General features: G+C 41.3%; 2 protein-coding genes across 11 annotated transcripts in view; one reads left to right on the top strand and one right to left on the bottom strand.

Moving 5' to 3' along the window:
* als2a (alsin Rho guanine nucleotide exchange factor ALS2 a) overlaps positions 1–21,763 on the bottom strand; it is a 53,153-nt gene that overhangs the window by 17,991 nt on the left and 13,399 nt on the right. For all 10 annotated transcript variants that reach the window (XR_008907354.1, XR_008907355.1, XM_056755440.1 and 7 more), the window contains 9 exons: positions 21,598–21,729; positions 21,133–21,261; positions 21,017–21,040; positions 19,855–19,925; positions 19,647–19,713; positions 19,364–19,563; positions 18,573–18,638; positions 18,376–18,474; positions 18,127–18,294 (listed from right to left, as the gene is read on the bottom strand). Coding sequence is in view for 8 of the 10 variants with exons in the window: in XM_056755440.1 (XP_056611418.1) it covers positions 18,127–18,294; positions 18,376–18,474; positions 18,573–18,638; positions 19,364–19,563; positions 19,647–19,713; positions 19,855–19,925; positions 21,017–21,040; positions 21,133–21,261; positions 21,598–21,729 (956 nt within the window). In the remaining 2 variants the exon portion in view is untranslated. The remainder of the gene's footprint in view (positions 1–18,126; positions 18,295–18,375; positions 18,475–18,572; positions 18,639–19,363; positions 19,564–19,646; positions 19,714–19,854; positions 19,926–21,016; positions 21,041–21,132; positions 21,262–21,597; positions 21,730–21,763) is intronic.
* LOC130427781 (uncharacterized) lies at positions 14,165–17,961 on the top strand. Its single transcript, XM_056755449.1, has 3 exons — positions 14,165–14,786; positions 14,866–15,256; positions 17,434–17,961. Exons 1-2 carry the CDS (start codon positions 14,475–14,477, stop codon positions 15,220–15,222), a joined length of 669 nt encoding a protein of 222 aa, XP_056611427.1. The 5' UTR covers positions 14,165–14,474; the 3' UTR covers positions 15,223–15,256; positions 17,434–17,961.

Below are 21,763 nucleotides of genomic sequence, written 5' to 3'. Positions count from 1 at the left end.
TGACTCTGATTGATGCGAACGACTATAGGGTGCCAATGTAGCTTTATGAATAAATTAATTAAAGATAACTCTTGCTGCGGCATTCTGGATCATCTGTAGAGGGTTGGTTGTGCAAGCTGGAAGTCCACCAACTAGCGCATTGCAGTAGTCCAGTCTGGACAGGACAAGAGCTTGTACTACCATGCTCTGATAGGAAGGTTCTAATTTTCCTAATATTGTGGATGAACCTACAGGACCGAGCGGTGTTGGCAACTTGATCTGTGAAGTTAAGATGATCATCGATCACCATTCCCAGGTTCAGCCTTTCTGGAAGATGTGATGGTTGATGAGTCCAGTTGAATGGAGAGGTTGTGATGAGTTTTTGTGTCGGCATGGATTACAAGCAGTTCTGTTTTTGTAAAGTTCAGCTGCGGGTGATGGCCATTCATCCAGAGCGAGATGTCGGCTAGGCAAGCTGAGATGCATGCAGAAACAGTCGGATCTTCAGGCCGAAAAGACAGGTAGAGTTGTGTATCATCCGCATAGCAATGATAGGAAAAGCCATGTTTTCGAATGACAGAGCCTAGGGATGTCATGTATACAGAGAATAGCAACCAAGCACTGAGCTCTGAGGCACACCTGTGTCGAGATGTTGGGAATCAGACATCTCACCTTTCCAGGACACTCTAAATGACCTACCTGAGAGGTAAGACCTGAACCATTGTAGTACCATTCCAGAGACACCCATAGCCTTGAGAGTGGACAGGAGGATGTGATGGTTAACGGTGTCAAAGGCGGCAGATGGATTCAGTAGGATACGAACAGATGAGTTAGAGGAAGCTCTTTCCAGTCTCAGGGCTTCAATGACAGAGAGCAGCGCAGCCTCAGTGGAATGACCGCTCTTGAAACCAGACTGGTTGCTGTCCAGGAGGTTGTTCTGGGTGAGAAAGGATGAGACCTGGTTACATACAACATGTTCTAGAGTTTTAGCAACAAAGGGGAGGAGGGATACCGGTCTAGTGACTGGATCATTAAGAGGAAAGCCATAAACCCCCTCACTCCCTCCTGGTTTCTAGATACTATCATCAAAAGACCATAGCAAACCTGGCTCCAGAGTTCTGGTTTTAGGTTTTGAACTCTCACTAAGAGTGTGATAACCCTTTGGTTTCTCTGTAGGATATTTACGACTCATAGGGTTCAAAACATTGGTGATAGGTCTCTGTCTCATCTCTAACTTAACATCTGAGGCTAACCAGAGAAACTTCTCTGACAAATAGGAACTTATGTGATTTAAAATATCCTTTTCTGTAAATGTATCTAAATGTCTAGGTTGTGTGTTGGCGCTCGTGCCATTTTAAATAGTCTGTTACTGTTAGATATACCAGTTTTGAATTAGGGTTCATTTGATGTATTCATACGTTAGGATGATTCACAGCTGAAAGACTTGCATGTTTCATATGTAACTACACATCTTTGAATTCCCTATATGATGAGCTTTGTTATAAAAACATAGCATGCATCATACTTTGTCCATAACTAAGTTTAGGTATTAAATGCAAACTGACCATACTGTCAGAGCTATGCAAATGCGGCGCTATGAGAAACAAAGGAACTTTTTCTGGCCCACTTATCACAGTCATGGCATTGGACCGCAGACCACCTGGGGGCAGGGCATGTATGCATTTAAATACACCATCACCGATCCACTTTGGAAAGCCTTTTGGGATTAGGAATTGGAAGGGAAAGAAAAGAAAAAAAGACGCGGAGGACAATCCAACGAACACCCCGACTTGGGGCTCCACTCTAGGGAGTCCTATTAGGCCATGGAACTTCGGACTCAGAACCTAAACTCAGCGTTTCAACAGGACTGCATTCTGAAACCATTCAAGAATTTCATCCACGCGCATACGGATATTGGTCCAACACCGAGATTGCAAGTACCCGTTTAAATATAGAGTAGCTGCCTTAAGAGCGTGCCTCTTTGTTAAAGATGATTTTATTGGTTTTCAGACATGTTTTACCTGCATCGCGGCCATGACCCCTCTCTCTCTCTCATTCTCATTCTCTCTGCGCTTCCTAGTGTGTTTGTGTTTCATGTCTTATGTATTTGTTTGTGTTAATGCAATCGTCATTTATGTTACCATGTAGAGTAGAGTTTAATAAAAACTATAAAGGAATTTGTGTTGGGTTCTCTGTGTTCACGCTCACAAACGGGTCCCTTAAACTGTTTGTCGATCTATGCTACCTCTTAATTCTGTTTGGTAAAGTCACGTTACTTATGGTCATGAGATAATGTTAGTGTATAAATCATCAATGCATTTGCTGGACGAATACATATAGGAGTTTTATCACTATACTGCTAATCAGAATTGTAAAATATGTATGTGTAAAGACGATTATTATACTTATTTTCCTTTGAGCTAAACTAATTCCTTGACTGAAATTGACATTTTACATAACTCATTTCATGGATTTTATCTTGATAGATCTGGTGGAGAATCATATTTTGTGAGTTAAACTCATCCTTATTTTATCATGGAGCTAAAATCGCTACATAAATTGGTGGAGGGAATGCGGGGGCAGTTTTAAACCTTGTTTTGTGAGCAGAACTCAGTGACTATTCATGTGTGTTTCTATGTGTGTTCATTGAAACCGAATACTCTTTTAAATGGCACTTTGATATGTATGAATGTAGGTGTGGACCCACCCACCTGTCCTTGGCAGACTCTTGAGCTTCTCGCAGAGAAAACCTCAACCTCTGTCAAAGATTTAGTGACAATATAAAGACGAAAAAATCTCTTTGTAGCGCACTATATTATTATTATTTTACCGTCCTAAATTGAGTGAAGAAATCCTCTTTTAGCGCCAAGAAGACAGAGCGAGCGATGTTCCTCCCTCGTCTTACCAAAGGCCTTATTGTTAATGCATAGCTAGGTGTTACTGATGTGTATTCCACTGCTAATGAACTAAGCTATTGCCCTCCATGGGGTGAACAATCAGTGTAGCTGACTGATAATGTTCCTCCCAATCGCTTTACCCAGCGGATTTTATTAGTATATAACTCCGGGTCAGTTTTACTATTTAAGGGGGAGTTTAACAAAAATCTTGATCAAGTTGTGTTTTTTGTTTTTATGTTACGGTCGGCGAAGAATCCTGACCAAGTACACAAATAACTTTCAGGACGGCAAAGAAATCCCGTTAGTCAGTTATAGTGTAAAACAATTGTGTGTTTATTGTTTGTGTAGGTTGATAAGCGATGTACCCGTGTTCAGTAAACTGACACGAGCCATTAGACACGCGATCAAATTACACTCGTCGCCATAGAAATTGCGCGTAAACGCAAGTGTAATTCCACACAGAATTGTGGAACCGGAAGTCCGGCAGAAGACATATAACTTTCTACTAACACTAGAGGTCCATTTGTCTTAAAGTGTTTTAACACTTCTCCTGTCTCATCTCTGCCTGACTTTTCCCTTTTGTTTGGCCAACGCTAGGTGTGAAGTCTCTTCTTTTGTTTGATTTTATGATTTTATTGTTCTGCTATTTTAACGTTTACTGTTTTTGAGAATATATATTATTTGTTATTATATAAAAACTTTAATGATAATTAATATTATTCCGTTTTTGTTTTGATGATTTGATTTTTCTTTATTTGAATCAGGTTTTCTGACATTCTCTCCCTTGCAATTAGAATTGTATTTGATAATACTTAACTTTTAATTAAACCAACTTAATTGAATTTAAACTTTGATCAGAACAATCAGATTGCACTCTTTAAGGTGTTTGGGATTAACACCCAAACACCTTCAATGACATGTGTTTTTATGTTTATCACGTCTCTTTCTCTTAACTTATGTGGTTTAGTTTTTCTTCATATCAGAGACTGAACCTGTCTGAATATCAGTAAAATTCTTGGTAAATATGCTGATGAATCGAAAAGCCTAAGTCACAGAACGACCTCATAGGTAACACTCTTCAGCAATAATGTTCATAATTTTCCTGTTTTGCGGATGTAGTAGAGTAGGCGGGGCAAGACCGTGGTTCGAGTCCGGTGAGTAATTGTGAATGAGCGCCAGCTGTGCGCACACCGGGCTCGAATCCCGTAGGAGATTGGGAGCATATAAAAGGAACGAGCGACCGGACCGTCGAAGAGAGAGGACCGGGCCCGAACTTGTGTTATGGTTGTATTTGTATTTATGTTTATGTTTTGTTCGCCGGCGGTCGTCCGTGAGGGGCCGCCGGCTGTTATATTACTTTATTAAATGTTTAAAATGTCTTCCGGTTCCCGACTCCTTCCCTACTTGAATTTTGTTACAGCAGACATGTCCTCTCACTCTCTCATTCTCACTCTCCCTCTCTCCATCTCTATCTCTCTCTGCTTCCTAGCGCGGATGTGTTTCATGTTTTTGTTTGTTGTCATTATGTTTATCATGTAGAGTAGAGTTTAATAAAAACCATAAAGGCATTTGTGATGGGTTCTCTGTGTTCACGCTCACAAACGGGTCCCTTAAACTGTGTTTCGATCAATGCTACCTCTGCTCTTAATTCTGTTTGGTAAAGTCACGTTACTTATGGTCATGAGATAACTTTAGTGTATAAATCATCAATGCATTTGCTGGACAAATACATAAAGGATTTTTATCACTATACTGCTAATCAGAATTGTAAAATATGTATGTGTAATGACAATTATTATACTTATTTTCCTTTGAGCTAAACTAATTACTTAACTGAAATTGACGTTTTAAATAACTCATTTCATTTATGTGATCTTGATAGATCTGGTGGAGAATCTTATTTTGATGTGTTAAACTCATCCTTATTTTAACATGCAGCTAAAATCGCTACAATATCAAGAACTTCAACCCCCAGCGGCCGCGGGGTTTTTCTTTGTGGAGAAGAAAGATGGAGGCCTTCGTCCGTGCATCGACTAAAGGGGCCTGAACATGATCATGGTCAAGTACCCTTATCCTTTTCTCCTTGTCCCGCCAGCCCTGGAACAATTACGAGAAGCACGTATCTACGCAAAGCTAGTTCTAAGGAGTGCGTACAACTTAATATGAGAGAAAGGGGATGAGTGGAAAACGGCGTTTATCACCACATGAGGACATTATGAATACCGTGTCATGCCCTTTGGACTAGCTAATGCCCCAGTGGTGTTCCAAGCGTTCATAAATGAAATCTTCAGAGATCTTCTTAACAGGTGTGTAATTGCCTACACTGATGACATTCTCGTCTACCCTCAAGAAATTACACAACACCAAGGATGTCAGGGCAGTACTATCAGGTTTACGGGAACATCAATTGTACGTAAAGGGCGAAAATATGAGTTTCATCCTACCCAGACCTCCTTCCTAGGATACATTGTTAGTCACAAGGGAGTAGAAACGGACAAGTCCAAGGTCAAGGCAGTAACAAAGTGGCCTAAAACCTCCCCTATAAAGGACTTACAACGGTTTCTAGGATTTGCTCATTTTTTACAGGTGCTTCATACATAATTACAGTACCACAGCTTCTTCATTGACCTCTCTACTCAAGGGTAAACCATCCAAGTTAAACTGGCCAGAGCTTGCACAAAGGGCTTTCGATTCCCTCAAATAGAGACTCACTACAGCCCCATCCTTCAGCATCCAGAACCCAATTGCCATTTGTGGTGGAGGTAGACGCATCGAAATTGTGGAATTGGTGCGGTACTCTCACAACGCCATAGTAACCCTGGTAAATTACACCCATGCACCTTTTTCTCACGAAAACTGAACTCACCTCTCACGAAAATTGAACCCACTGAAACTCCAATGGATATTCTACTATCTCTATCGTCATTGATCAGTTCTCAAAGTTATGCAGGCTCATTCCCATGAAAGGAGTACCCAGTGCAATGGAAACTGCTAATGCCTTATTCCAAGAAGTGTTCGTTGTTCAATTTATGGTTTACCGGAGGACATCGTATCGGATCAAGGATCTCAGGATCTTCTGAAAACCATCCTCAAGCCAATGGACAAGTGGAACGACTAAACAAAGAAATAGGTAGATGTTTAAGGTCAAACTGTAGTCGTGGACAACAGAGGTGGACAGACTTTCTTCCCCTTGGCAGAATACGCACAGAACTCACTGATTCATGCATCTACTGGACTCACTCCCTTCCAATGTGTACTGGTCTATCAGCCCCCAATGTTCCCTTGGTTGGGTGACCCCTCTACAGCGCCTGTGGTGGATGATTGGATGCATTGCCATTTCGATCCCAGGGGATTGCAAATACCTATGTAAAATGTATAGGATAAAGCAATGTAAGTCGCTTTGGATAAAAGTGTCTGCCAAATGCCTAAATGTAAATGTAAATATATTGCAGCGAACAAGCATGGGACAGCGCTCATGCGAGACTACAGAGGGCTATCAGGGCTTAACGCATTCAAGCAGATCGTCAGAGATGTCCCCACCCCAACTATCAGTCAGGTCAGAAAGTTTGGCTCTCCACACGGGACCTGAAGCTGAAACTACCCTGCAAGAAGCTCAACCCAAGGTATGTTGGGCCATTCAGAATCATACGCCAAATTAGTCCTGTCACATTCTGTCTCGAGCTTCCTGCAAATTAATGCATTTCACCATCCATTCATGTGTCATTGCTGAGACCGACCTTTTTTCTTGAACTAGGAACCTCCCCCACCCCTAGAGGTAGAGGGACGGCCAACTTATTGGTCAAGGAAATCTTGGACTCGCGTCATAGAGGGAGCCAGATGCAAAATCTGAGAGGAGAGATCTTGGGTAGCCCTACACACTCTCTCCCTCTCTACTACATCATCTCTTTTGAGCTTTTCAGAGAAAATGGAGGAACTAGTATTTGCTGGAACAAAACTATCCAACTCTATTGTCGCGAGTCCTCACGTTTCAACTAAAAAGCGACGGCCCCCACAACCACCAAAGCCTCTGGGTCAACCTGGCCAACCTGTTCCCTCTGAAAGAGCTCTCCGGCCTCTGCCACAACGCCAGGGATCACACAAACCCCCATCTGCTGGAGATGGACTAAACAAGACTGCAAAGAGCACTGGTAACTGATATGAATTGGGTCCCTGCTATGATAACAGCAACAATCTCAAATATTTACAGAACAAGTGGGAACCCAGTGTTCCTTTAGTTTTCCCTATATCTGTCCTGATAAGTGAACGGAAAACTAATGCCCTTTCCAGTCTTATGGAAAGGCTACCTAATCTAATACCTTTTAGACATCACCCTGAGAAATACAGGGGTAAAAAACTAAAAACAGTTACTATTCAATTAGCACTTTTAAACATCTGTTCACTAAAAAACAAATCCTTTTTGGTAAATGACCTCATCACCAGTAACAAACTGGACTTCATGTTTCTAAATGAAACTTGGTTAGATGATAGATGTAGTGCTACCATCCTAAATGAATCTGCCCCCCCCCCAAATTTTACTTTTATAAATGTTTGCAGAGCTGTAAGGAGAGGTGGAGGAATAGCTGCTCTATTTGAAGATCTCTTTGACTGTAAGCAAGTTTTACTTGGTGACTACCTGTCCTTTGAATACTTGAGTATTGCTCTAAAAGGTACACCACGCAATCTGTTTACAATAATTTACAGACCTCCCAAATACTCTCCAGTCTTTGTTGATGATTTTTCAGAACTGCTATCAGCAATTTACTCAGAATTTGACTGCTTTGTTATTGCTGGAGATTTTAATATTCATGTAGACACGACAGAAAACAACCCTGCAAATTAACTTTTAAATGTTTTAAACACTTTTGATCTGATCCAGCATGTGCGCGGTCCCACACACAATCGTGGACACACTCTGGATCTTCTCATTAGCAAAGGGCTAAACATTTCATCCACTATTATTAGAGATGTGGTACTGTCTGATCATTTCTGTATTTTCTGTGATATATCAATCAGTCCTGCCACTGAAAATAGATGCCATGCCATTGCTCCGGTAAAGGCGATAACTGGCAGGCGTAAAGCACCCTGGAGAAACACATCAGCAGTAAGCATGAAAAGAACATGCAGAAAAGCTGAGCGTATGTGGCGAAAAACCAAACTTGAAGTTCACTATAACATCTATAAAGACAGTCTGCATGTATTCAATGTTGACTTAGGCAAAGCTAGACAGATTTTTTTCTCTAACAATATAAACTGCAAAATAAATAACAGTCGCACCCTTTTTGCAACTGTAGAGAGACTAACAATCCCCCTAGTCAAGTTCCGAGGGAAATGCTGTCTGATGACAAATGCAATGAGTTTGCAACTTTTTTCCTTCAAAAGATCAGTAATATCAAAATGGAAATCAGCAAAGCTCCATGCGGCAGTCAGGTCAGTCTGACTTCAGTTCATAAGAAATTAGTAACTTGTCTAAATTTCAGACAATTGATCTCAAAACCCTGGAGGAAACGGTACAGCATCTTAAGGCGTCAACTTGCAGCCTTGACACACTTCCCACATCCTTTTTCAAAAGAGTGTTTAACTGTTTGGAAGCAGATCTCCTAAAAATAGTTAATACCTCACTGCTCTCAGGAACTTTCCCAGAGTCCCTTAAAAATGCAGTTGTCAAACCTCTTCTAAAAAAGGGCAATCTAGACAAAACCTTACTGTCTAACTACAGACCAATATCAAATCTTCCTTTTATAGGCAAAATCATTGAAAAGGTTGTCTTCAATCAGCTGACCAAATTCTTGAACTCAAATGGCTACCTGGACAATTATCAGTCTGGTTTCCGTCAGCATCATAGCACAGAGACAGTGCCATAAAGATAATTAATGATATTCGATTGAATTCTGATTCAGGCAAAATATCAGTTCTGGTTTTACTAGATCTCAGTGCTGCTTTTGACACGGTAGATCACACCATACTCCTACATAGGCTGGAAAACTGGGTAGGGCTTTCTGGGTTGGTACTTAAATGGTTTGGGTCATACCTTAAAGCACTGGATCTCAACTCTGGCCCGCGAGATCCATTTTCCTGCAGAGTTTATCCCCAACTCTGATATAAAACACCTGAACAAGCTAATCAGCGTCTTTACAATAGATGCGTTCAACTTAATGCGGCGCTGCGCAAATCTGTCATCGTATGTCATTTAAGTACAGCAAAAGAGATTCAAGTGCAGATTGCGCGGTACGCATTTGAATCGCTCTCGCGGTACTTTCATGCGCTATGCCAAACAATCTGCGTAGCCCAACATTAGGTTGAACGCGAAGTCACTGATTAGCCTCTTCAGGTGTTTTATCAGAGTTGGTGCTAAACTCGGCAGGAAAGTGGATCTCGCGGGCCAGAGTTGATAACCACTGACTTAAAGGGAGAGGTTACTATGTGAACATAGAAAACCATAAATCTGACTGGACACCCATGACTTGTGGTGTTCCACAGGGCTCAATTCTTGCTCCGCTCCTCTTCAATTTGAATATGTTCCCACTTGGCCAAATAGTGAAAAAGTACCAAATTGCCTACCACAGCTATGCAGATGACACTCAGATCTACCTAGCCCTCTCACCCAATGACTACAGGCCTATTGACTCTCTTTGCCAATGTATTGATTAAATGAACAGCTGGATGTTTCTGTCAATCATTTTATGTAAAGCACTTTGAATTGCCCTAGTGTATGAAATGTGCTATATAAATAAACTTGCCTTGCCTAGCCACAAAGGACATTTTGGACCCATCCTTAATTCAGGAATTTCACCAAACCCATCCCATTTAAACTGCACCACGACCAAGTGGACATCCCAGCAAGAGAACACCTGGAGGTGTTCGTAGAGTGGGGGGTTCTGTAACAACTAGGGCTGCTAGTCAGCCAGCCAAAATTAAATATCAAAAAAGAAATTTGGCAAAAACTAAAAATTATATGGCCCTAATTCATCCATTTGTGTAACCTTAATGTCCTTTTTCAGTCACTTGTGTATTTATGTGGTGACCTGCTCTTGTGTTTATTTTAAAGAAGATAACATTTAGCAGATGCTTTTATCCAAAGGGACTTACAATGAGTTTAGGGTTCAAAAAGCGATATGTCATACAGTAGCAATAATACAATATGTGACAATACAAAGTTATTGTTTTCAACAAAAGCTAGACCACTACCTGTTGAGAGAAAGATAGTTTTTTTTTTCTTTTGTCTGTCAAGTATTCACAGAAGAGAGGGGTTTTAGGTAGTTTTTTGAATGTTGTGAGAGATGTGGTTGACCGGACCGAGTTAGGAAAAATGTTCCACCAGATAGGAGTTGTGAATCAGAATGGGCGGAGAAGCGATTTACTGCCCTTATGAGCAGGAAATACAAGACGCAACTGGTTTGCTGAATGCAGGGATCTCGATGGGGTGAAGGAGTGTGTTAAAGTATGCCGGTGCATTTCCAGTGATAGTCCAGTAGGCAAGCATTGGTGACCTGAATCTGATACGGGCTTCAACCGTAGCCAGTGGAGAGAGATGAAAAGGGGTGTCACATTAGCACTTTTAGGCTATTGGAGGACAAGGCGTGCTGCTGTGTTCTGAACCAGCTTGAGCAGTTTGATAGCCTTTGCAGGAAGATCAGCAAGGAGAGCATTCCAGTAGTCCAACCTTGAGATTACCCTGGCCTTGACAAGGAGTTGTGCCTCATGCTCAGCGAGATAGGGTTTAACCATTCTAATGTTGAATAAGGCATATTGGCATGATCGCGTTGTCTTGGCAATGTGGTCATTAAAGGACAGCTGTTCATCAAATATGTATACTTGTGATACAATTGTTTGGCCTGTGCAACAAAACTTTAAACCTCTGTAGCATCGGTGCTATGTGCAAAAAAAGTTTACGTCCAGCCCTGACATTTGATGGGAGATGCGGGACTGATTTCCACTATCACTCACGCCACCGGCCCCGCGGCTCCCGTCACGCCTTCCTCACTACAAATACAAATAGGATTTTTATCACTATACTGCTAATCAGAAATTGTAAGATATGTATGTGTTATGACGATTATTATACATATTTTGCTGTATTGACGTTATTAATAACTAATTTCATGAATGTGATCTTTATAGATCTGGTGGAGAATCATATTTAGTGAGTTAAACTCATCCTTATTTTAACAGGCAGCTAAAATCGCTACGATATATATATATTATTATTATTATTTAAAATATATAATTATCCTGAGATGAAACATGCATTTTGTCTAAGAGAGAGGGAGAGAAAAGGTAAGAAGGAGACTGGTGACTTTTGCAGCAATATTATGCGAGTAAAACATTTTTGTACTTTACGTAACTATGTATTGTTAGAGATCGCTTGATGTGCCCTGAGCACTATTTGCACGAGATTAGTATTAGCGGAGGATCTCTAGTCATTTGTATTAATTGCAGAGATGCAGATTTCTTGTCTTGTTTTCCCTCTCGTGGGTTTTGGTTTTACCTTTTTGTATAGTGTATAGTGTCTTTTTATAATAAATTCTTGTTTAAACCCCTTCACCACCGTCTGCCTGGAATTGGTTTCTTACTCCACCACAGTTCATGTCAGAATGACCGAGCCATACAAAACCCAGCAGGCAGCTGGATGGCTCAGATGGACGGCACTGCGCTGTCCTTGCAATCCGACCAAGCCCACTTGCTGCTAGGGTTCTGTCAGGGGAATTAAGGGAACCAGGAGTTCGCCAGGGCATTCTCGGCGGTGGCGGAGAGGACTGAGTTTGGCGAGGCGGAGTTGAAAACGGTCCTCACTCGGCGCCTCACACCGTTGGAGAAGAGGTTGCTAGCCCCCCTAGGGTTTGAGGACATAGTCAGGTATATGGCCAACCGGGACGATCCCGTGAGTGAGGTCCCTCTGGTTTGAACTTCACCGGCCCTGTTCCTCCTGGCGGCGCCTGTGACGAGGAGAGGTTCGGGGACGACGTCTGCTAACTCCTCCGACGCGGAACTCCCTATGTCCCCCACGGTCCTGCTTAAGCTGGCCATTGACCCGCTGGTCCATAGAAAGAGGGAAAGGCGTCGCGGCGGAGCGTCCAGGCCGGTTCTACCGGGATCCCAGCCGGTGCAGCAACCGACATCCAGCCCGGTTGTCCCGAGTCGGGTGGTCCCGAGTCCGGTGGTCCCGAGGCCCGTTGTTTCGAGTCCGGTGGTCCCGAGTCCGGTGGTACCCAGTCCGGTGGTCCCGAGTCCGGCGATCCAGTCCGCGGCGTGCCAGCCGGCGTAGAGGCCCTGCCCCTGTTCCCCCCCGGGGTTCCACCGTCAATCCCCTGGGGCTTTGCGCTCCCGAGCCCCAGCCCGGACAAGAACTCCCCCTAGGACTGTCCAAGCCCATGGGACACCCCCCATGGGCTTTGAATCATGAGAGTTAGTTGTATCAAATGGGACCTACGTAATGTTATATTTTGTTTAGATGTTTGGCTAAAGATAGCTAGCTAAATTAGTGCTTAATGCTTTAAGGATGACAGTAACTGCTTAAGAAACAAAATATATTCTATTTTTTTTTCATTTTATTTTCAGAACAGTTGCTTTATTTTCATTGATTTGCTGCAGTTTCCATTTACCTCAATAGTGTTTTATATTTATATTTTGTAGTGGAGTAGGCGGGGCGAGACCGTGGTTCGAGACCGGTGAGTAATTGTTAATGAGCGCCAGCTGTGCATGCACCAGTCTCGTATCACGTAGGAGATCTGGAGCATATAAGAGAACGAGCGACCGGACCGTCGAGGAGAGAGGACCGGGCCCGAACATGTGTATGTTTGTATTTATGTTTTATTTGCTGGCAGTCATCCGTGAGGGGCTGCCGGCTGTCTTTTTGTCTTTGTTATTATTTTGATTAAATGTCTTCAGGTTCACGTCTCCTTCCTTCCTTGCCTTGAGCTGTATTACATATTTGTTTACAGAAGAGGCCAAAGCTCGGCCCTTAAAGAGCCATTTGCCGTGGAGGACAGAAATGACTGCCAGAAGCACTACAGAGAAGATTCAGACATATAAAACACTACAGATGACTTCCATCTATGCTGTTCTAAGGAGTCGAGAAACCTGATTATCAGTCACAAGTACCCTTGTTTGTCTCCAGAAAATGCAGACTTGCTTAGTAATTTAAAGATTTTAAGTATTCAGCAATGTGAGCATTACATACTGTCTACAAACTGTTTATTTCCCACTGAAAACTGTTTTAACTTTATACTACTGTGGGTTACACTTAAAAAAAAACATTGGTATTGAAAAAGGTATTGTTTAGGAAGCGGTATCGAACTCAAAGTATCGGTATCGGAACCGTATCTTTTTTTTTTTACAATACCCGGCCCTAGTCACTACCCTGCCAACAAAACCAGAAAACTACCTGACAAGAAGGACAGGATCATGACACTGATTGGATAGGTTAGGGGTTTCCTTCTGATTGGACAACTGTAGGATTCTGCAGTCAAATATCTGTTTACATAATGAACATTAAACTATACATTGCCCCATAATTTGATGTATATTTACTAGGCAAGTTGTCCTTTAAATAACTAAATAATATAAAGTAAAGGCCTATTCGCACCTCACCCCCAGATAATTACATACTCACAGAAATTACCTCCCCACATCTGTATTTCATGTGGCACATTCGCACGGGACAATGCCTGTGATATTAACTAAAATGTACAGACTTATTTCCCGGATATGATGGCAAGGCATTGCCTATAGTTTGTATATAAATAGTTGTATGGTGTATGTAATGATATATGACCGTACCTGTCAGCATTTGATAACCGCGATCAGGTTCAGGGATCTTCCTCTGTCTGGTTCTCAATCATGTGACAGGAGTTTCCATGAGAAATAACAAAACGTGAGAATCCCGGCGAAAACGGCATCGCGGGGCGATATGGATATGACTCCGCACTCGAAATAATATCAGAAGCCGCCAAATCGATTTGCATGGGAACTAATATTATCACAGGACCTCGGTGTTCGTCAAAATATGGTAGGTAATTTGCGGGGGAATTTTTTCTTTACAAATTACAAATATGGCCGATTCGCATGGGATTAAGATCACAGACAACCTCTGCAATTATTACAAATAACTTGAGGTCCCCAGGTAATACTTATCCTGTGCGAATATGGCTTATGATCATTAAGCCATTAAGCCTGTTTGCTGAGAGAGCGTGGTTTGAGACAGAGCTCCGTCAAACTTTTTCTAAATATATCGTTTATTCCTGTTATTTCTTAATATTTATGTTCTAAATTGATAACTCACAGAGGGTTAAACCTATCCTTAAGTGTATCCAATACCAAATATTGTCATATATGCACAGATACATTTGTTTTGTACGACCATTCGCTATTAGCACTCAGGCTGTGAGCATTCCCAGCCTTTATTTTCTGAATATTGCCTCTACTGCTTAACCCACTGTTCTCATTATGACACCACTAATGGCTAATGATTCAGATATGTGTTTAACGTTACCTATGAGTGCAGATGATGAATCTTTCTTCGCACTTCAGTCAGAACTGGAAGTATTGGAGAAGCAGATCCACGATCTACTCAAGAGGCAAACATGTCTGCGAGAATGAAAAATGGCGCTGGAAACATCCTGGGCTGACGCTCGCAAAGCTGCGGTAAGTGTTCGACGTGATTGTAATACTCCTATCACTTCTACTCCATGTGTTTCTATGCACAGATCCCAGGCTTCAAGATCACGACGAGCCAAAATAAATTTCACTCCTGCACCTACACACGCACGGCAAGAGGCGAAATCCAGGACCGGAGCGATGAACTCTCCCCCACCACCGCCACCGGTCTTCGAGATTTCTACGAGAAATCGCTATGCTGCCCTCTGCGAGACGAAATCCAACGCTGTGGTCATCGGAGACTCAATCGTCCGGAACGTAACGCGCCTCCTTCAATGAAGGTAAGGTGCGCACTCACTGTTTTCCTGGCGCCTGTGTTCTCGATGTCTCTGCGCAGGTAACTGCGATTCTGAAGGAGGATGCAAGAGTGGGAGCCGTAGTTCTGCACGCGGGGGTGAATGATGTGAGAATGCGGCAGTCAGAGATCCTGAAGAGGGACTTCAGGAGTCTGGTCGATACTGTTCGCAATGCATCGCTCACAGCCAGGATCATCGTATCAGGGCCGCTTCCTACTTACCGACGAAGGAACGAAAAGTTCAGTAGACTATTTACGCTTAATAATTGGTTAATGTCATGGTGTATTGAACAGAAGCTGCTCTTTGTAAATAATTTTGGATCTGTTCTGGGAGCGACCAAGGCTCTTCCGCCCCGACGGGCTGCACCCCAGCAGCATTGGAGTGGAAATTCTGTCTGACACCATCTCAAAGACGCTACGCACCATTTGACTAGTAAGTACAAATTTTAACCATAGTCTGTGTTCTTCTCGCCCAACTGTTAAGAATGTTACAGTTAAGGATGTAACTGCTTTCAAATGCATAGAGACTGTGTCTTTCCCCCGAATAATACAACCAAATAATCATTTATTTAAAAGTCAGAGAAAAAATCTTATCATGATTAAACCAAAAGACACTATATTTAATGAGCAAAATCAATGCCTAAAGTTTGGGCTACTTAATATTAGATCACTAAATCCAAAGGCAGTTATTGTAAATGAAATGATCAAAGACAACAGTTTTGATATACTTTGCCTTACTGAAACCTGGCTTAAGCCAAATGATTACTTCGGTCTAAATGAGTCTACTCCACCAAGCTACGGTTATATTCATGAGCCACGTCCGGTTGGTTGAGGTGGCGGTGTCGCAACAATCTTTAGAGACTTTCTTACCGTTACTCGGAGAACAATGCATACATTTAAATCATTTGAAATGCTTTCGTTGAACATAACAGTTCCAAACAAAAGTAAAAAATCATTGGTCTCTCTTACATTGGTTACTGTGTATAGACCCCCTGGGCCTTACACTAATTTTCTGATAGAGTTCGCAGACTTCTTATCGGATCTATTGGTTAACGTCGATAAAGTACGGATTGTTGGAGATTTTAATATCCACGTAGATATTGCTAACGATCCATTAACTGTGGCGTTTAAAGAACTACTAGACTCTTGTGGTGTAACACAATACATCAATAGACCTACTCATCGCCTTAATCATACCCAAGACTTGATTATATCTCACGGAGCCGATCTAACCAATATCGATATTATACCTCAAAGCGACGATGTTTCCGATCACCCTCTTATAACATGTACACTGCGCACTGTAGAAATCAGTTGTATATCTCGTTATCGACAGGGTAGAACAATCACCTCAACTACTAAAGACAGTTTCGTAAAGAACTTGCCAGATCTGACTCCTCTAATAACCTTTCCAACTAATATAGAATCGCTCGATGACATGACCAGCAACATGGGCACCATTTTCTCCAATGCATTAGAAGCGGTCGCACCTATGAAGTCAAAAAGGATTGATGGAAAGATCATAGCACCATGGTATAATAACACCACTCGCGCCCTAATACGTCCATTTAAATGTGAAATCGTCAAATCTTACGCAACTAAATTATGTATTACCTCAGGGATCGGTTTTAGGACCCTTGCTTTTCTCCATATACATGCTGCCCCTCGGCAACATTATTAGAAAACATGGAATTAGATTCCACTGTTATGCAGATGATACTCCGCTATAAATCTCATCAAGACCAGATGATTCCTTTAAGCTATCCAAACTGGCAGAGTGCATCGAGGACATAAAACATTGGATGACTAGTAATTTCCTCCTTTTAAACTCTAGCAAAACAGAAGTATTACTTATAGCACCAAAATCAAGTAAACAGAATATCTCCGATTACAGCCTGCAAATTGAAAGCTGCACTGTTACTCCAACAAATACAGTTAAAGACCTAGGCGTTATATTAGACGGCAACCTGTCATTTAAAAATCACATCTCAAATATCACAAAAACAGCTTTCTTCCACCTTAGAAATGTTGCCAAATTACGAAATAGTTTATGTGTTGCAGACGCAGAAAAGCTTATTCATGCATTTGTGACCTCACGGCTTGACTATTGCAATGCTTTTCTTAGTGGTTGTCCTGTATCATCGATAAACAAACTACAGTTAGTTCAGAATGCAGCTGCCAGAGTTCTTACTAGGTCAAGAAAACATAACCCCAGTTTTATCATCGCTTCACTGGCTACCCATTAAGTGTCGTATTGATTTAAAAATTATTTTAATTAACTTACAAAGCCCTGAACGGTTTAGCACCTACTTACTTAACCGAGCTTTTATCACGTTACAACCCATCACGCTCTCTAACATCTCAAAACTTAGGACTTTTGACAACACCTAGAATAACAAAATCCACCAAAGGGGGACGAGCTTTCTCATACGTAGCACCTAAACTCTGGAATAGCCTTGCTGATACTATTCGAGGGTCAGACACACTCTCCCTATTTAAATCTAGATTAAAGACACATCTATTCAGCCAAGCTTTCACTTAATGCATAGTTAATGAACAGCAGCTACGCTAATTATTCTCTTTATTCTCTTTCCGCCTCTGCCTCGGGAGGCCCATGCCGAGGTAGGAAGAAGTTCCACCATGTCCAGACGGCCAACAGATGCCCATCCCCAGTTTGAGATTACGCCAGCTACAGCTGCAGACTGACTGACCATCCCAGCTCCATCAAGGCAATTCCACCACCAGCCAAGAGAAATATGACCTTTGGACCATCCCAGCTCAGACCACTACATCCCCAACCAAGAGCAAAGACGGACTATTTGTCTTATTAATGCTGAAGTTACAATATTTGGTATTAAATGCTAAACTAAAATCACATGTCACCAGTTTGAGTGCAGCTATGACACGTCAGAGGGGATCTGGCCCTCCCGGTTGACCCTGGTTTCTCCCAAGGTTTTTTTCTCCATTAATCAATCATTGGAGTTTGGGTTCCTCGCCACAGCAGGGCAGTGTTGGCCTGCTCACCGGGAGACTGCATTCATTTATTTATTTAATTAGAAATTATTTATTAGAATGATCTTACTCGTTGTATAAATACCATGCACTGTGCTGCGTTTTACCTTTTCTGTTTTTCCTGTTTGCCCCTGTAAAGCTGCTTTGAAATAATACACATTGTGAAAAGCGCTATATAAATAAACTTGAATTGAATTGATGTAAAATAAAAACCTTCAAGGTGACAAAGACCTGGTTTAAGATTTATTTTGCAGCACATTACATTTATTCATTTTGTTAAAATGTGCATACCTGCTGAAGTCATCACACACCCCGTAGCCTTTTTTCTTCCCTTGAACCCACTGGCCCACAAACACACTACTGGAGGAAGGAGAGGCCATCTTTCCACTGCGTAACATGCCGTGACCGTGACACAAGTTCTCTTTGAACGAGCCCTCGTATACCTCACCTGAAGCATACCTGCAGAGACGGACGGCTTAAACCATGGTCCCTTAGTAACTGCTAATGCTCTAATGTAACACACATTCACATAATTATTACCAGTACGTTCCAAAGCCATTTATTTTCCCCTCCTTCCATTGACCCTGGTAACGCTCAAACTTGTTGAAAGTGCTGTTGGGCATCATATAATCTCCAAATCTGCAAACAGAGAAGAAAAAATGCAAATAATGTTTGAAAAACAGTATGACAAAGGACACTGCTCAAGCATGTCCATCATACAATGTTTGTGCACTGACCCATCCTGCAGTCCATTCTTAAATGTGCCACAGTAAACCGTCCCATCTGGCCACTTTAAAATTCCTCTATTGGAGGAAAGGAAGTAAGAGGAGGTTAATTTGACCAACAGAGAGTAAAGAGAGGTTGCTATATGTATATATATATATATATATATATATATATATATATATATATATATATATTAACGGGACAGTTCACCCTAAAATGAAAATTCTGTCTTCATTTCCTCACACTCATGTTGTTCCAAACCTGCTTGACTTACTTTCTTCTGCAGTTTTGCGCGCTGCTTATGTGCGGCGGGGCGCCTCGTGGTTATGCTGTGCCTTGCGTTTTTGGAGACAGGGCGAGGCTTCCATTGTGGTGACGGAACTTTACAGTTGCTTGAAACGTCCGGTAACTGTAACCCTTTAAGGTCAGAGTGAGCATCCTCTTCTTGTACCTGTTTTAAAGTTTCTGCTAATATGACCACTAATAGTTAACAGCAACTAGGGAGCTCACACTATATTTCTTGACTGACAGTACAGCTGTTTCGGTTGTTGACTAGCAACATATAAAATGCTGCGTGCTGTTCTTTTCAAAAAGCCAACGAGCAGGTCATGCCAAACATGAAAAACACGTTCTGCGTGATCGGCCACTTAAGAATGACAAAATCTTTATTTTGGGGTGAAATATCCCTTAAAATGCCTTCACGTGCTATCTGAATTATCGGACATATGAGTTTCTGAGGTAAAAATTGCACATGAACGCCCTAGCATTCCCCACTTTACCCATACAGTAGAAAAACACTCACTTTCCATGAGGTTTGCCTGACAGCCAGCGGCCATCATATGAGGTATCTTTGAGTGGACCCTCTTTGATGAAACTGTAGGCTGCAGTACGCGACACAGGAGGTTCACTTGTCTGGCGGCCACTGGACACACAAGTCTTTCCGTTCAGTCTCGCGGTAAGCACATCATCAGTGGCCTTGTTAATTGCTCTCAGCCACTTTCCCTAACAAACGGAGAGCCAGAAAATATGAACAAACCTAAACCATCAACCCAATCGGATTCAGCATCAGATCACGAGTGTAATACCTTTTCCACAGAAGATGATGCGAGAACAACAAAGCTATCTTCAGGAGTGGTCAGCTTAAGGCCAAGACTAGAAATGACGGATCAACAAATACATTCACAATTTATCAGAAAGCACACAAGTAATCCTGAACTGCAGCTTCTTTGCCTTAATATAAACTTTGATAATAAATAATAAAAATGAAAAAAGATTTTCGGATGAGTAACTTACATGCCCTCACTTTCTTCAGAGATGGGCTCCACCCAAAGTGTAGCCAGCGGATAAACAAAGTGAGATGAGAACTGCAAATAAGTTTAGTTGGATAGTTAGCTTTCCTGTAGCTCACTGGTAAGAGCGTTGCGTTAACAAAGCAAGGTCGTGGGTTCAATCCCAGGGAATTGCACATACTTGGAAATAAATGTAAAGGATATTACAATGTAAGTCGCTTTGGATAAAAGCGTCTGCCAAATATATAAATGTAAATGTAACTAAACAAACCACTCCCTTATCTACATTTTGACAGGAATAACATCAATGCCTTCGTCTGTATTGCAAATTTTAATTGCTTAAGGAATACTACACTTTGCATACAATGTACCATAAGAACTGAGCCGGTCATCTTAAACATTCAAAATCATACAAAAGATACTCTTTAATAGAAAAACTCATTAAGAATAATGTGTTATTTAGTCAATTCCAACTACAACATAATTAAGTCATAGATAAAATGTTATATAAATATATTTTAATGGCGATTTCAATTAAATGTTAACTGTATCTTAAAATTTTGACAGTTTACGATGTTTTAGTGACATGAGAGGAATCGCCACCCAATCTACGATAAAATTCAGACTATAAAAATAATTGCCTTTGTATGAGCTCGTTGGACACCGGTGTGTACCGTCAGATTTTAAGAATAGTTGCATTTGTATGAGCTTGTTGGACACCGGTGTGTACCGGGTTGCTGCTTTTGACACAGCGCTGTTAAATAGTTAAATAAGCAATGACACAAACAAGTGTCTCATGTGGGTTTCTGGTAAAATAATGTTTTTCTTTATAAGACAACTAAAAACCAATACACTGATGAAAATTCGGGACATTTTTTCATTATGCAACAAGATGGACAAGGGATGAAAATGCTGTGCAGTACAGTGCAAAGCGGGAAGGGTGGTCACCTTGATAACAATATCAAACAATAACGTGTATTAACGCAGAATAAGGTGCTATATAGTTTTGCATGGCTGTTTAGCAGTTGGCAGCATGAACACAGTTAATCTGATCATCTTCTATCATTTACACATGGACATTAATTAAATACAAAATGTAGTTTGCATCTCTCAATCCATGTCCTGGACTATACTCTGATTTTGAAACTAAAACACACAATACTTACAAACATCTTTGATGGAACAGTGCCCTGAATAAAAAAAAAAAATGACATGAATAAACACAAAATGCCCAAAATTAAATTACAGAGAGGCAACATCTTGTGATTAGAAACTGATTAACCTGTGCATGGACCAGAACGTCATTGAAGAGTATAAAACAGCTGCCAGAAAATCTTCCAGCGTTCTGTAGCGTCAGACTTTTATTGGTGCTCTCGCAAATCAGGCGACGAGACGGCTTGCGCAGGGATTCCTGAGAAAAAAATTCAGACAGGCACAAGAGAAAGAGATGTGAAACTTCTGAGGTCGGATCTGTCACCATTAGTCTTGCAGCATTATGAGCAATTCAAGTATATTAAGGGAAATAGCAAGTGGGTCAAATTTACCACAATATGCACTGGAAGCACACATACTTTTAAAGAACTGTTTAACAACAAATGTGGATATTAACCGCTGCAACAGACAGCTGTTAGTTTAAGAATTATACTTTACAGAATTTGTATTTTATTTTACTAGAATTGCTGTATGTGGAAACATTTTCCACATTCTTGTATGTGATTAAAACATGAGTTCATATCTGTCAACATACCGTACTCTTTCCTCTAAAGTTTTTCCAGAAATTAAAAGTGCTCTCTGCATCTTTTCTCTGCTTGCTTAGAAGACGAGCTAAAGCTTCATATTTTGAGCTGCCATCATGAATCCAATGGTATTCCTCAGTTCTCTAAATATAAACATTTTGTTACACAGTTTCTCAA

The sequence above is a fragment of the Triplophysa dalaica genome, chromosome 8 (assembly GCF_015846415.1).
Source record: "Triplophysa dalaica isolate WHDGS20190420 chromosome 8, ASM1584641v1, whole genome shotgun sequence".
NCBI classification, from domain to species: Eukaryota; Metazoa; Chordata; class Actinopteri; order Cypriniformes; family Nemacheilidae; genus Triplophysa; species Triplophysa dalaica.
Note: the sequence above shows the minus strand (reverse complement) of the source record. Positions and strands in the feature narration are given on the sequence as shown.